The sequence below is a fragment of the Carcharhinus amblyrhynchos genome, chromosome 6 (assembly GCF_965287045.1).
Source record: "Carcharhinus amblyrhynchos chromosome 6, sCarAmb.v2.hapA, whole genome shotgun sequence".
Classification (NCBI taxonomy): Eukaryota; Metazoa; Chordata; class Chondrichthyes; order Carcharhiniformes; family Carcharhinidae; genus Carcharhinus; species Carcharhinus amblyrhynchos.
In genome coordinates this window covers 119,524,681-119,539,643 of record NC_137329.1, presented here as the reverse complement: position 1 = coordinate 119,539,643, position 14,963 = coordinate 119,524,681, and the positions used below count along the sequence as shown (strand labels likewise).

The 14,963-nt window shown below is 41.0% G+C and overlaps 1 protein-coding gene across 1 annotated transcript in view; it reads right to left on the bottom strand.

Annotated features, from left to right (window-relative positions):
• The window catches only part of LOC145344263 (tetratricopeptide repeat protein 41-like), a 55,210-nt gene that overhangs the window by 13,396 nt on the left and 26,851 nt on the right, over window positions 1-14,963 (bottom strand). The window contains exons 7-12 of the mRNA XM_080191314.1: window positions 14,349-14,588; window positions 12,578-12,776; window positions 8,094-8,251; window positions 3,214-3,353; window positions 2,445-2,625; window positions 248-395 (exon numbers count right to left, since the gene is read on the bottom strand). Coding sequence (XP_080047440.1) covers window positions 248-395; window positions 2,445-2,625; window positions 3,214-3,353; window positions 8,094-8,251; window positions 12,578-12,776; window positions 14,349-14,588 — 1,066 coding nt within the window. The remainder of the gene's footprint in view (window positions 1-247; window positions 396-2,444; window positions 2,626-3,213; window positions 3,354-8,093; window positions 8,252-12,577; window positions 12,777-14,348; window positions 14,589-14,963) is intronic.

The following is a 14,963-nucleotide window of genomic DNA, read 5'->3' as shown; positions in this document are numbered from 1 at the left end:
GAGCATGTGTTCAATTGCTTCAGGAACTCAGAGGGACATCTGCGCAAGTGCCCTTCTCAAAGTGATGTGTCATATGGGCTGTGTTGGAAGCAAGTGGTGATGCAGTGCACACCCCAGCTGGACAATCAGCTTCAGTAACACCGTCGCTGATGTTGCCACAGACCCAAATTTCATGCCCGAATTTTTTGATGGAAAATTCCACCATGTGAAGGATAGGCAGACAAAAATAAGGAATAAACAAACTCACTTTCGGAAAGCTTCAAGAATTTTCAAATTAGCTTTTGCTTGTGGATCATCGGTCCTTTTAGTAACTTTCCTGGACTTCTGCAGAATGTCACCAATCTCAGTTGAACCTCCTCGCATAACTAAATTAGCCAATTTAAACAACAACTGTGCTGTAAAGACAAATTAGTAATGAATTTGCTCTGTTCAGTAACCAACACATTTTTTAAAAATTAACCTAAAAATGCAGTGCAATGTGATACATTTTTATTGTGACAAATAAAGTAAACCAGTGACCTTCTTGTGTGAATATTGATGCAATTTCTCAGCATGCAGACCCAGCGATGTTGTTCAACCTCGCGTAATAATAGGCACATAAGACTTCCATTAATGTCCTGATGTGTTTAGGGAGAAACTGAAAAAAATCTCCATTCGTGTGTCTCAAAACGTTCCCTAGGATGTAATACATTACCAGAAACCACTCAGGAGAACAAATATGTACTCCTTGCATGAAATGAAAACCAGACCAATGAGAGTAATGCCTTGTTATATGAGTTGGAAAATCCTAATTAAAATTGGCTTATTGTGGTTTTTAGTATTAACAGAATTTATTGCTCTCAGATGTTGTTGCTGCATAGTGGTACAGTGGTTAGCACTGCTGCCTCACAGCACCAGGAACCCGAGTTCAATCCCCAGCTTGGGTCGCTGTCTGTGTGGAGTTTGCATATTCTCCCGATGTCAGCGTGGGTTTCCACCCAGTGCTCTGGTGGAAAAGCAAATTGCGTGGAGGGTGTGGAAAATCTGCAGAGGGATCTGCATAGGCTGAGCGAGTGGGCGAGGACCTGGCAGATGGAGTATAATGTTAGCAAGTGTGAGGTTATCCACTTTGGCAGAAATAATAGTAGGAGGGATTATTATTTTAAAGGCGAAAAGCTGCAGCATGCTACGGTGCAGAGGGACCTGGGGGTCCTTGTGCACAAGTCGCAAAAACCCATCCTGCAGGTGTAGTAGGTGATCAAGAAGGCGAATGGAATGTTGGCCTTTATAGCGAGGGGGATAGAATATAAAAGTAGGGAGGTCTTGCTGCAACTGTACAGGGTACTGATGAGGCCGCAGCTGGAGTGCAGTTTTGGTCGCCGCACTTGCAGAAGGATAAATTGGCCTTGGAGGGAGTGCAGAGGAGATTCACTAGGCTGATACCGGAGATGAGGGGGTTGGGCTAAGAAGAGAGACTAAATAGATTGGATCTGTACTTGTTGGAATTTAGAAGGATGAGGGGGGATCTTATAGAGACGTATAAGATAATGAAGGGGATGGATAGGGTAGAGGTAGAGAGATTCTTCCCGCTTAGAAAGGATAGCAGGACTAGAGGGCACAGCCTCAAGATAAAGTGGGGGGGGGGGGGGGAGGCAGTTCAGATCAGAGTTGAGGAGGCACTTCTTCACTCAAAGGGTGGTGAATCTCTGGAGTTCTTTGCCTGTTGTGGAGGTTACCTCGATAAATATATTTAAGTCATGGGTAGGTAGGTTTTTGACAGACAAGGGAATTAAGGGTAAAGGGGAGAAAGTAGGAAAGTGGAACTGATCCACTTCAGATCAGCCATGATCTTATTGAATGGCGGGGCAGGCTCAAAGGGCTAGATGGCCTACTCCTGCTCCTATTTCTTATGTTTCTTCCCACAGTCCAAAGATGCGCAGGTTAATGGATTGGCCATGCTAAATTGCCCCTTAATGTCCAAAGATGTGCAGTGAAATGGCCATGATAAAAGCGCAGGGTTACGGAGGTAGAGAGGAGGGCCTGGGTGGGATGCCCTTTCTGAGAGCCAATACAGAATTGATGGGCTGGATAGCCTCTTCTGCACCGTAAGGATTCTATGGTTAAGTGCTTAATTGTGACTCCAGAGAGAGAGAGAAAGTTGAAAGTAAAGGGATTGATGACATAACCTGAGAACCAAACCCAGAAGCAATGATATATCTCATGTGTTACTTATTTTGTAATCACAATTCAACAAATTAAGATTGTTTACCAAGACAACAGTGATTTTGGAGTGGCATGGTGGCACAGTGGGGATGGGGGCGGGAGAGAGGGCCTGAGTGGGATGCTTTGTCGCAGAATTGGTGCAGACTCAATGGACCGAATGGCCTCTTCTGCATTGTAGGGATTCTATCTGTATATGGTGTAAAATACATTTTCCTGAGTAATTCATAATTTTTTTGCATTACCTGTATACTTTGACGTTTCCAGGCTTTTCCTGATATTTTTTGGTGCGTAATCGATACTGTGCAAAGCCTTTCGGAAATGCATTTCTGCTTCCTCTAACTCGCCAACACTGCCACGTAGCTGTCCAATGCTGTACTGCACTTTAAAATAAATTTCTGTTTCCTTCATGCTCAGAGGGCATGACTAAAATCAATAAAGCATATATTCCAGATTTAGATGCAATTAGACTTTCCAAAAAGACAAGAGTGACTTTTGTGAGTATTTAGTTTCATATCCACTCCATCACTAATTTGCTTACTTTAATTTCCATAACATTACCTGCCTCCCTCCCTATCTCAGTCCCCAAAACCTTATTTACTACATACACAAAATTCATTATTTCAGTATTTTGTAATCCTCCAGATCCACCTTCCACTTACCGCAGCTGATTTCATATTCCTTTCTATGATTCTATAATCTACAACCCCTAGTTTTGAATTCTCTCTCACAGTTTTTTCTGTAACTAGAGTTTAAAACATATTTACATTTTATTAGATGTACAGCACTTTTTGTGATCTCATTTTTCATGAATGCATTGTTTAGTGGTGTGAATGTTTGTTATTTTTATGCAGCTTATACTAAGATTGCACCTTAACAAAAAGTTTGTAATGTTATCCCAAAATATGTGAGGCCAATAATCATCATAAAAAATGATCATTGATGTACTAACTTATAATTCTGAGTATTATACGTGTATTTGAATACAATCATACTAAATATTGCTCATTTTACCTCTGGTAACAAGGCTTGGGCAATCAGAAGCAATTTCTCTGCTGCTACGGTCTTGTCAAGTTCTTTGAGAAACTCTGCAGTAAACCATATCAAAGTAGCTTGACTGCAGCGATTGTTGATCAACATTTCCCTGTCACCATCTGCAATGATAAACATTAATTTTTCCAGGTCCAATGAGGGGTTTCTCTCCCACTTGTGAGGGATGTGTGCATGCTATGAATGAATCAACTGCTTGCAATGTGTTTAATTCAAAACAACTTGCATTTACGTGGCACCTTTCATAACCTCAGAAGTGCCTCAGACCAATGCTTTTTGACGTGTAGTTGCTATTGTAATGTGGGATGCAGTGAACCAGCCTCCCATCCATTGACTCTGTCTACACTTCCCGCTGCTTTGGCAAAGCAGCCAGCATAATTAAGGACCCCATGCACCCCGGACATTCTTTCTTCCACCTTTTTCCATCAGGAAAGAGATACAAAAGTCTGAGGTCACATTCCAACCGACTCAAGAACAGCTTCTTCCCTGCTGCCGTCAAACATTTGAATGGATTTACCTTGCATTAAGTTAGTCTTTCTCTACACCCTAGCTATGACTGTAACACTATATTCTGCACTCTCTCATCTCCTTCTCTCCGAAAGTGCGCAAGAAACATTACTTTTCACTGTATGTTAATACATGTGACAATAATAAATCAAAGCAAAAACATCCCTCAATACGAACTAAATACTTTGCTTTGGAATCCCAGTGGGAGTAGAGAACTCTAGGGAACGGGGGGGTGCTCAAGGATCGCTGTGGGGTCCAGAGTAGCACCACTGTTCCTCCTGTCTTGGAAGGAAACTAAAAGAAAATGGTTGTTTAAACTTATCATGCTTGGATTCTTCTGGCCTTGGATAATGTACATGGGATCAGAGGCCAAGCTGTATATTTAGAAAGCAGACTGCTGGCTTTGGTGAGGATCCTCCTTTCCTGCAACTTAAAACTGCAGTTAGTCAGATAAGGGCAGGGAACTAAGTGGCTATATTCCCTTCTTCATTTTAACTGCCCCCACTCCTCCCCCACCCCCCCATCCCCTTTCCCCATCCCCCAATCTGCCTGATTTCTTTTATGGTATGGTGGCACAGTGGTTAGCACTGTTACCTCACAGCACCTGGGATCCAGGTTCAATTCCAGCCTCGTATGACTGTCTGTGTGGAGTTTGCATATTCTCCCTGTGTCCCCGTGGGTTTCATCCGGGTGCTCCGGTTTTCTCCCACAGTGCGAAAGATGTGTAGGTGAGGTGGACTGGCCATGCTAAATTGCCCCTAAGTGTCCAAACATGTGTAAATTAGGTGTCTTGTTGAAGTTGTACAAGACATTGGCAAGGCCACACCTGGAATACTGTGTGCAATTCTGGTCACCTATTATAGAAAGGAAATGTACGGGGCTGTGGGGATATGGTGGGCCTGGGTAGAATGCTCTTTCAGAGAATTGACGCAAATTTGATGGGCCGAATGCAAAGTGATATTTTTTGGTAGATTGAACCAGGGCAAGATTTACAGAGTTAATGGTAGGGCACTGGGGAGAGTTACAGAACAAAGCGATCTAGGGGTACATGTTCATAGCTCGTTGAAAGTGGAGTCATAGATGGACAGAGTGGTGAAAAAGGCATTTGGCATGCTTGGTGTCATTAGTCAGAACATTGAATGTAGGAGTTGGAATGTCTTGTTGAAGTTGTACAAGACATTGGTAAGGCCACACTTGGAATACTGTATGCAATTCTGGTCACCCTATTATAGAAAGGATATTATAAAAACTAGAAAGAGTGCAGAAAAGATTTACTAGGATGCTACCAGGACTTGATGGATTGAGTTATAAGGAGATGCTGGATAGATTGGGACATTTTTCCTCTGGAGCATAGAAGGCTGAGTGGTGATCTTATAGAGGTCTATAAAATAATGAGATGCACAGATCAGCGAGATAGTCAATATCTTTCCCAAAGGTAGGGAAGTCTAAAACTAGAGGCCGTAGGTTTAAGGTGAGAGGGGAGAGATAAAAAAGTGTCCAGAAGGGTAACTTTTTCACACAGAGGGTGGTGACTGCTAGAACTAGCTGCCAGAGGTAGTATTAGAGGCAGGTACAACTTTTCTTTTAAAAAGCATTTTGACAGTTACATGGGTACAATGGATATAGAGGGATATGGGCCAAATACGGGCAATTGGGATTAGCTTAGGGGTTTTTAAAAAACAAGGACAGCGTGGACAAGTTGGACCGAAGCTGTAAACCTCTATGACTCTATGAATGGCCTCTTTCTGCACTGTAGGGATTCTATGGATCTCAGATCTTGCAAACAGAATAAAAGGTGGCAGGTAAGAAAGCAGGAAGATAAACAGGAAAAACTGATAAAACGGATCAGGTACCATTAATCCAAGAGTCTGGTAGAGATATCAACGGTACAAGCCATTTTACCAGCCTGCTTTCTGATGGAGGGGTGGAACTGGGGCCAATCCTAGTCTCCAGCCTCTTCTTGCTCCCATCTCCAGGAACATTGACCTACCTATCCCATATTGCCAACACCTACTAGACAGAGCTATAATTAAGCTGTTAAATTCAATATTAAGGCTAGAAGTCTGCAAATTCCTACTAGAAAAGTCCAAAACTACTCTTCAATTTGTTTGTGGTGCTTAAAAAACCTCCAGAGAAACACATATTTTGAACTATGAATTATTTTTAAAAAATCATTAGGAAACCACAATGGTGGGTGAAACAACCTTTTTAGATGTTACCACAGATGACAAAATGATACGAGGAGGTAAATCAGGGAGTGGTCTTTAGATGAAGCCAAGCTGGACAATGCTTTGTGCAAAGAAAGGCTATGAATGATAAGGGTTCCAATATTTATGGAGGATTTGGGAGCATGCAGGGATAGCTGAAGAACGATTGAAGAGCTATGCAAGGCCGGGGACAGGAAATACTGTTGAGCAGCAGCAAGACCTCATTTTTGGCTCAATTTTCTAGCTGTGATGAGTCTTGAGTTTTAAAGTTTATTTATTAGTGTCACATAAGTAAATAGGCTTACTTTAACACTGCAATGAAGTTACTGTGAACAAGGGCATATAAGATGGTGTATTTGAAACTCAGAATGAATAAAACAAGAGCGCAGCACTGAGGAAAGTGGGTTATCAGCTTTGGTTCACGGGTGGCGCTCCTGTCTGGGGAAAAAAATCAAGAGTTAAAGCGCCACTCATGAGGAATCATGCTGTGGAATCCCAGTTTGTGCAGTAGAGAGGAAGGGCTGCATAGCTAGAGGTACTCTCTTTTGAACGAGGCACTAAGCCAAGGTCCCATCTATCCTAAAAAAAAATCCCACATTATCTGAAGAACAACATGTCCCAGTATGTTGGCGAACATTTGTCCTTCAAACACTTCATTAAAACAAAATAGTCATGTATCTCATGGCTCTTTGTGGCGTCTTTGACAAATAATTCAATGGTACTTAATTGGCTATAAAGTATTTTGGAACATCCTGGGCTTATGAAAGGCACCATATAACCTTTAGGAGGAATGAGAGAGGAAATAGAGACAACTTGCACCACCAGGGTGCCAGGGACTGCCAACTCCTTGACCACCCAGGGGCTGTACTGGCCTCTGCACCACTGGCATGGTCATCTCAACTGCTGGAGAGCAGTCGTGATTCCCTTCCACATGACGTCATGTCGGTGGAGGAGGGGGAGGCAGGGAAACATGTGATGCTCCTGGAAGGTTTGGCGATTTAAATACATGCAGTAGCATGGTATCACAGCGGTTAACACTGCAGACTCACAGCACCAGGGACCCAGGTTTGATTCCTGGCTTGGGTCACTGTCTGCGGAGTCTGCACGTTCACCCCATGTCTGCGTGGGTTTCCAATGGATATCCCGGTTTCCTCCCACAGTCCAAAAGACATGTTGGTTTGGTGCATTGGCCATGGTAAATTCTCCCTCAGTGTTCCTAACAGGCACCAGAATGTGGCGAATACAGGATTTTTGGGAGGCATGATGGCGCAGTGGTTAGCACTGATGCCTCACAGCGCCAGGGACCAGGGTTCAATTCCAGACTCGGGTCACTGCCTGTGTGGAGTCTGCACACTCTCCCTAGTTCTGAGTGGATTTCCTCCCACAGTCCAAAGATGTGCGGGTTAGGTGGATTGGCCATGATAAATTGATCCTAGTTTCGGGGGATTAGCATGGTAAATGTGTGGGTTATGGGAATAGGGCCTGGATGGGACTGTGGTCGGTGCAGACTCGATGGGCTGAATGGTCTTCTTCTGCACTGCAGGGATTCTATGATTCTATGAGATTGATGGTAAACAGGTTAACACCCTTGCTGGGGAGGGGGTGGGGGCTGAACCTGATTACATGGCAGGAGGGCGGGATGATCTCATTCTGAGATTTCTCCGGTGCAAGTCCTGTCATAGTCCTCTCGCAAGAGTTAGCGATGATAATGGGATATCACCCACGTTGAATGGACCCAGAACATCCTGGCCGCTAACAAGAATATATGAGGAACAGTCAGAGGGGTTGCCATGAGGGTGAAGGGCAAACAAAGTTGCAATGGGAAATCAGGTGAGAAAGGAATTAATTAATATCACACACGTTTCTCTTGTCTAGGCTAAAGGTGAAAGGGATTTGCTAAGAGATATTTTTAATGAATGGTGAGTATACAAAACGTCAGTTAAAAACAATAAGCCACTACTTAAGGAAACTTTATGGAAGATAATATAACAGAGCCACCTGCTGGTATTCGATACATTTCTGCCATTCACCAAGATGAATGTAAATTAAACAAAAGCTTAGTTTAAAATTTTCCATTAAGAAATCAGAAAGAATCATGGTAACTGTCAGTGTAATTTGCACATTTCCTACTTTCTGGTACTTCGGGTGTGAGCAGCAACTCATCCACCATGTTGTGATAGGCAACTGCAGGATCAAAGCCTGACTCCAATAACCAATCCCAGTAATACACAAGGTCCAGCTTCAAACGATAAGAATGCTTTGAATTCTGATAAATTATATTCATGATTCTGAGGAGAAAGGAAAGAAATAGCACCTTTTATTTCTGAAATCTGTCTTCTTACCTGTGAACGTTAGGTTAATGTGCTGGCATTGCCATTAACCCCACAAAATAAACACGCTTTTAATATACATCTGGGGTGTTGGGCATTGAAGGGAATGGTTGGGGAAGGGGTGATTTTGACTGCCAGCAGGTTGGTGATAGAAAGCTGCTGGTTTTGATTAGATTCCAGCCCACTGAGGCAAGAATGAGGACAAGCCATTTTTTAATTCTTGAACTTCATGAGCATTCCAGACGGGAATGGGGTGAGATGTTGCACCAGCCAACAGCACTGAGGCAAGCATGAGGACCAGGATTCTGGGGAGCTCTAGCAATGGGGGAGATGAAATGGACGGGGAGGATGCAGAAAGAGTTCAGGCAAATGAAGCTAAACTATGTTCAGTGGCTTCCAGTTTCCACAATAGCACACTACAGCTGGAGTATCGTGTTTTTGGGATAAACTTGATGGATCAGCCAATCTTTTCCCATCTATCTTTTCATATGGTTGCAAGTCATTGGCCAATATCTTACGACCTTGCTCAGGCGAGGCTTGTAAAATCCTGCCTGAGGCCAAAGGAGAATTCCATTCTCCGAGCTGTGCCTGCCCGAGTTGGGAGCGGGCGAGGCGGTAAAATTCCAGCTATTGTCTGTGCATTGTCTAATACACATATCCAAATATGCAAATTAATTAAACCTGAAACTTTCTCTTAATAGATCGCTATTATGCAAATAAAATGAGAAAAAATAATTTTGGTCCAGCCTCTGCTGACGGGACTTCATAGTATAATACTGACTGTTCACTTAGACCAAAAGAACCTGGTGATTTCACTCAGAAAAGTTGAAAGCTCAGGGACCTGCCAAGGTCAATTTAATGTAATACAAGATGCCCATTTGATTTCAGATTAGAGTAAAAATAGGAAATGGTGAAAATACAAAGCTTTTATCTCAAAACAAAAATAGTGAAGCACTGACTTAGATATGGACTTTCCATCACCGTTGTTCTAATGAAGGGATTGCCAGCTGTACTGATAAACCACCCACTTCCATTTTTCACAGAAGTAACATGTGCTGTGGATAAAGGGGAACCAGTACTTAATTTTCCAGAAGACATTTAATAAAGTGATACATCAAAGATTATTGCATTAAAAAAAGCTCATGGTTTAGATGATAGCTGTTGGCATGGATTGAAAGTTGGGTAGCTACCAGGAAAAAGGGAGTGGGCACAAATAGATTATTTTCTGGTTGGCAAGATGTATTGAGTGCTGTGCTATTGGAGTCAGTGCAGGGGCCTAAATGTTTACAATTTATGTAAATGACTTGCATGAAGGGACCAATGGTATAGTTGCTAGATTTTACTAATGATACAAATATAGATAGGAAAGTAGGTTATGAATAGGACATAAGGAGGCTACAAAGATATATTGATAGGTTAAGTAACTGGACAAAAACCTGGCAAATGGAGTATAATGTGAGAAAATGTGAAAATGTCCATTTTGGCAGAAAAATAAATAAAAGCATATTATCAAAGTGGTGAGATATTGCAGAACTCTGGGATGCAGAGGGATCTGGGTGTCCTACTGCATGAATTGCAAAAGCTGGGCACAGGCACAGCAAGTAATTAGAAAAGCTAATAGAATGTTATCATTTATTGAGAGGGGAATCGAATACAAAGGTAGTGGGTTATGCTTCAGTTGTACAGGGCATTGTTGAGATCACATCTAGAGTACTGCATACGTTATTGATCTTTTTTAAGGAAGAGTGTAAAGCATAGAAGACACCCAGAGTAGGTTTACTAGACTAATACGAGAAATGGGTATGTTTTCTTCTGAGGAAAGATTGAATACGTTGGGCTTGTATGTGTTGCAGTTTAGAAGAGTAAGAGATGACTTGATTGAAATATGTAATATACTGAGGGCTATCGACAGGGTGGGTATTGAAAGGATGTTTCCTCTTGTGGGAGAACCTACTAGAGTTTATTTTTTAAAAATGAGTTTTCCGTTTAAGAGATGGGGAGAATTATTTTCTCTCAGAGGTTTGTGTGTCTTTGGTACTTTCTTCCTCAAAACGCTGTGGAAGCAGAGTCTTTGAATATTTTTAAGGCAGAGGTAGATTGATTCTTGTTAAACAAGGGGGATGAAAGATTATTGAGTAGGTGAAAATGTGGAATTGAGGTTACAATCAGATCAGCCAGGATCTTATTGAATGTTGGAACAGGCTCGAGGGGCCGAGTGGCCTACTCTGCTCCAAATTCATATTTTTGTCCTTCCTGATAGACCTGTCATGCAACTAGGTTTCTAATGTTTGCTAAAAGCAAATTAATGTTGACGCTGGAATCTGAAACCAAAAGAGAAAATGCTGGAAAATCTCAGCAGGTCTGGCAGCATCTGTAAGGAGAGAAAAGAGCTGACGTTTTGAGTCCAGACGACCCTTTATCAAAGCTTTGTCAAAGGGCCATCTGGACTCAAAATGTCAGCTCTTTTCTCTCCTTACAGATGCTGCCAGACCTGCTGAGATTTTCCAGCATTTTCTCTTTTGGTTTCTAATGTCTGCTGTTTTAATTTCTAAAATTTAGATTGCAATAATTGGTAAATTAACAAAGAAAGTCACCTTGACCTGCCAGTAGTTAGTGGGTGTAAACTGAGCATGAGTGCTCCTAGTGGACACAACAACGTATTTAAGGGACTATTTTACAAATGCAGTTCCCAAGACTCTAGCTTCGTACAGGGGAAACATGGGATGGAAAATTGTAGAAATTGGTCCTTATGATTTTATTAAATTGTTACTCGCAGTTTGGAGTCATCTTGTACTTTTGATGTAAACTCATCAGGCTTAGTTTCCAACATACCTTTTAAACTGGAGTGCTGCACCAAATACCCCAATTCATTTTGTGTCAACCATTTCCTTATGAGAAGGAAGACTGAAGAGTGAATTTCTGCTTGCACAGTAAACTCTGCTTTATACAATAAAAACGGGATCCTGACAGTTGTTCAAGTTGCCATGTAACAAAAATCCAAATGTCTATTCTTGTAGTTTCAGTAGTGAGCAGTGTTCCATTTAAAAATTAATTGTTGTATGCAGCCAATTTTTTTAGTGCACAGGTCTTTTAATGTCTTTGTGTGGTATTTATAATAAATCCTGCACAGTCCTTTGCAGACTGCTGTGTGGCCATGCACCAGTGCAGCTGAGCAGAAACATTGCAATTAATGACTTAATTACCAAAGGAAAAGAGATTTTCTCATGTATCTCATTAAAGAATTAACTTGGCTAATTATCAATTAGCTTAACTTTTGAGGTCAGTTTCAATAAAATTTAGTTTCAACTTAATTTATTTAAATTAGTATTTGAATATATCGGAAATATCTTCTTGGAGGAATGTGGAAAAACAGGAAACACACCATCATATATTAATAAGCATCTCACAAATACAAGAATAACTTTGCAAGGCCTGAGGATGTGTGTGTCTTTGCCTCTGTCTCAGCTCACCTGTTACTGAAGCCCTCGTTCATACCTTCAATATCTCTAGAACTGACTATTCCAATGCACTCCTGGCTGGTCTCCCACATTCTAATATCGCCGTAAACTTGAAGTCATCTAAAACTTTGCTGCCCACAATTTAATTTGCACCAAGCCCTATTCCCTAACACCCTGTGCTCAATGACCTCCATTGACTCCCGGTCAAACAACAATTTGATTTTAAAATTCCCATCTGTGTTTTCAAATCACTTCATGGTTGGTTCGTCCCTATCACTGCAATCTGCTCAAGCTCCACAACCTCGGTAACTGTGCTTCTCTAATTCTGGCCTCTTCTGCATTTTCAATTATAATTGCTCCACCATTGATGGTTGTAGTTTGGTTGTCTCGTTCCTGAGTACCCTCCCTATATCACTTTACCTCACTTTCCTCCTTTAAGACATCATTTAAGGCCAACCTCTTCGAACAAGCTTTTGGTCATCTGACCTAACATCTCCTTATGTGGTTCTGTGTCATACTTTGTTTAATAATGCTCCTGTGAAGTGCTTGGAGAGTTTTATTATGTTAAAGGTGCTATATATATAAGTAGTTATCTTATGTTCAAAGCCCCGAACTGTTTACTTTTACATAACACCAAAAGAAAATGATGAGGTAGAAGAGGGAGAAGAAACACATGAATTAAATTATAACATTAATCTGTATTATGAAATGTAAAATGAAAGCATGGTGTAAAGTGACTTAATAACAACAGTATAAAATATTTGGACTATAATTTGCAAATGCCATAAATGAATAGTAGAACAAATAAGTTAATGTTTTGACTTACAGGGGATCAGATAAAACAGTACACAAATTGCTAAGGTGGCCACTCATTGACAGGTGCCAAGGTAGCTCTTGGTAAAGCCGCAGGGTGTAATCCTGCTGTGAAAAGTACTGTGCAAGTAGCTGGTGAATATGGGTCTTTTCACAATTAACGTGATTTTGAAAAGATTTGAAAGTGGATTCAGTAACTGGGGTTATAACACCTGCAATTTAGAAGACATAGAATTAAGTATGTAAATAAACAAAAGTTACAAATGCACTTTTCACACTGCCATTAAATAGATTTTGTTTAAATTCTGTGAACATTACTTACACTTTCATAGGAAGGCCAGCGTTTACTGTATTGCCTTTGAACTGAGTGGCTAGCTAGGCACAGAGGGCAGTTAAGTGAGAACCATATTGCTGTGGGTCTGGAGTCACATTGTAGGCCAGACAGGATAGCAGATTAATGAACCAGATGGGTTCTTAAATGACAATCAATGGTAGCTTTGCGACTATCATTACTGAGACTTGCTTTTAGTTTAAATTCCATCAGATGTACTATGGATTTGAATGCAAGTCCCTCAGAGCATTAGCCTGAGGCTCTAGAGTACTACTCCAGTGACAGTATCATTATGTCACCATTACCCCTTAAATGTCATTAACTCTTGGTGTACTGCCATTTTCAACTTGACAATTTTTGATTAAGTGGTGATATCACAATGACTACAGAGTAAGGTAAATAATAACTTTTAATATTGTGGTGTCAGGATTAGCAATTTTAGTACTGTTAAACTATTTACATTATTTCCCTTCTCTCAGGTGTGACTATTTCGTGTTACCCAGTGACAGTGCTCTCATCTCTAAGTCAGAAGGTTGTGGGCCTCATTCATGACAATTCAGCATAAAACCTAGGCTGAAACAACCAGTTCAAAATGAAGGAGTGCTGCACTGTTGGAGGCGCCATCTTTTTAATGAGGCATTAACCTGAAATCCTCCTCTGTCCTTACAGGTTGGAATAAAAGATCACATAGCTTTTTCTCGAGGAAGGTTAGAACTTTGCAACAGATTGGAAAACAGAAAATGTAGCACCTCTATTCAGGATAGGAGAGAGATAGAGAGCAGGAAATTATAGGCCAACTAATTTTCATCTGTCAGGAAATGTTGGAAGCTATTATTAAGGAAGAAATAGCAGGACACTTAGAAAATCTACATGCAATCATGCTTAACTAACCTATTGGAATTCTTTGAGGAAGTAACAAATAATGTGGACAAAGGGGAACCTGTGGATGTACTGCACTTAGATTTCCAGTAGGCAACATGTCATATCAAAGATTACTAAGCAAATAGGCAGTTAGTGGGCTGGATTCTCTGACCTTGCCCAAAGCTGGGATTCTCTGGTCCCATCGCAGCAAACAGATTTACCTGAGCACCAAATTCTCCATTCTCGCTGACAGCGGCGGGACATGAATGGCCAGAGAATTCCGGCCTTTTTGTAACATAATAGTGTGGATAGATGATTAGATAGCTACCAGGAAACAGGGAGTAGGCAAAGATAGGTCATCTGAGTAATTGCCACAGGAATTAGTGCTGCGGCCTAAATTATTTATAATTTATATTAATGACAGGTACACAATTTACTTCACAGTTATTGTTTACCACTTCAAATATAAATACAAGGACAATGAATAGCACTGTTTTTGTAAATGTATCATCAGTTCCATTAAAGATAATACAAAGAAAATATGTCCCAAAAAATGTAACTCTTTTCCAATTATAACGCAAGACTATTTTACCTAAAAGGTAATACTCTACAGCATCCCGTATAGACTTGTGGGTGAAATTTAACAATCCATCAGGCCTTTCTTGTATCCATTCCGTGGAGGCATTACGGAAAACAGCCCAGTCAAAGCTACTGACCTCGTTAGTCCCCACATAGCCCAGATGTTTAAGAAGCTGGTGGATGTCTTCCACATTTAATCCAAACCGGGATATACTAAGCAGGCAGAGGACATCAACTATCCAGCCCTTCATTCCTGCAATGTGGTGCAAAAAGAATTACAGGAACACAAGAAAAATAGTTATATGAGGGAAAAGTTTTCAGATCTGTGGAAACAATCGAATAGTTATAGCAGATACATTTGATTTTCATTCCTTTAATTCTTCTTATTTTTAATATAAATTCCTTTTAGAGGAATGGGTAAATTTTGTGAAGCCTTGTGCCTTCAGTGGCATTGCAACATAAGAACAGGGATAGCCATTCAGTTCCTTGAACTTGTTCTACCATTGACTTTGATCATGGCTGCTCTGCATTTTAACTCCATGACTCCATGCCTTGGTTCTATAGCCCTTAATGGCACTGCCTAACGAAAGCCATCTGATCTCAGTTTTTAAATTGAAATTGACCCAGA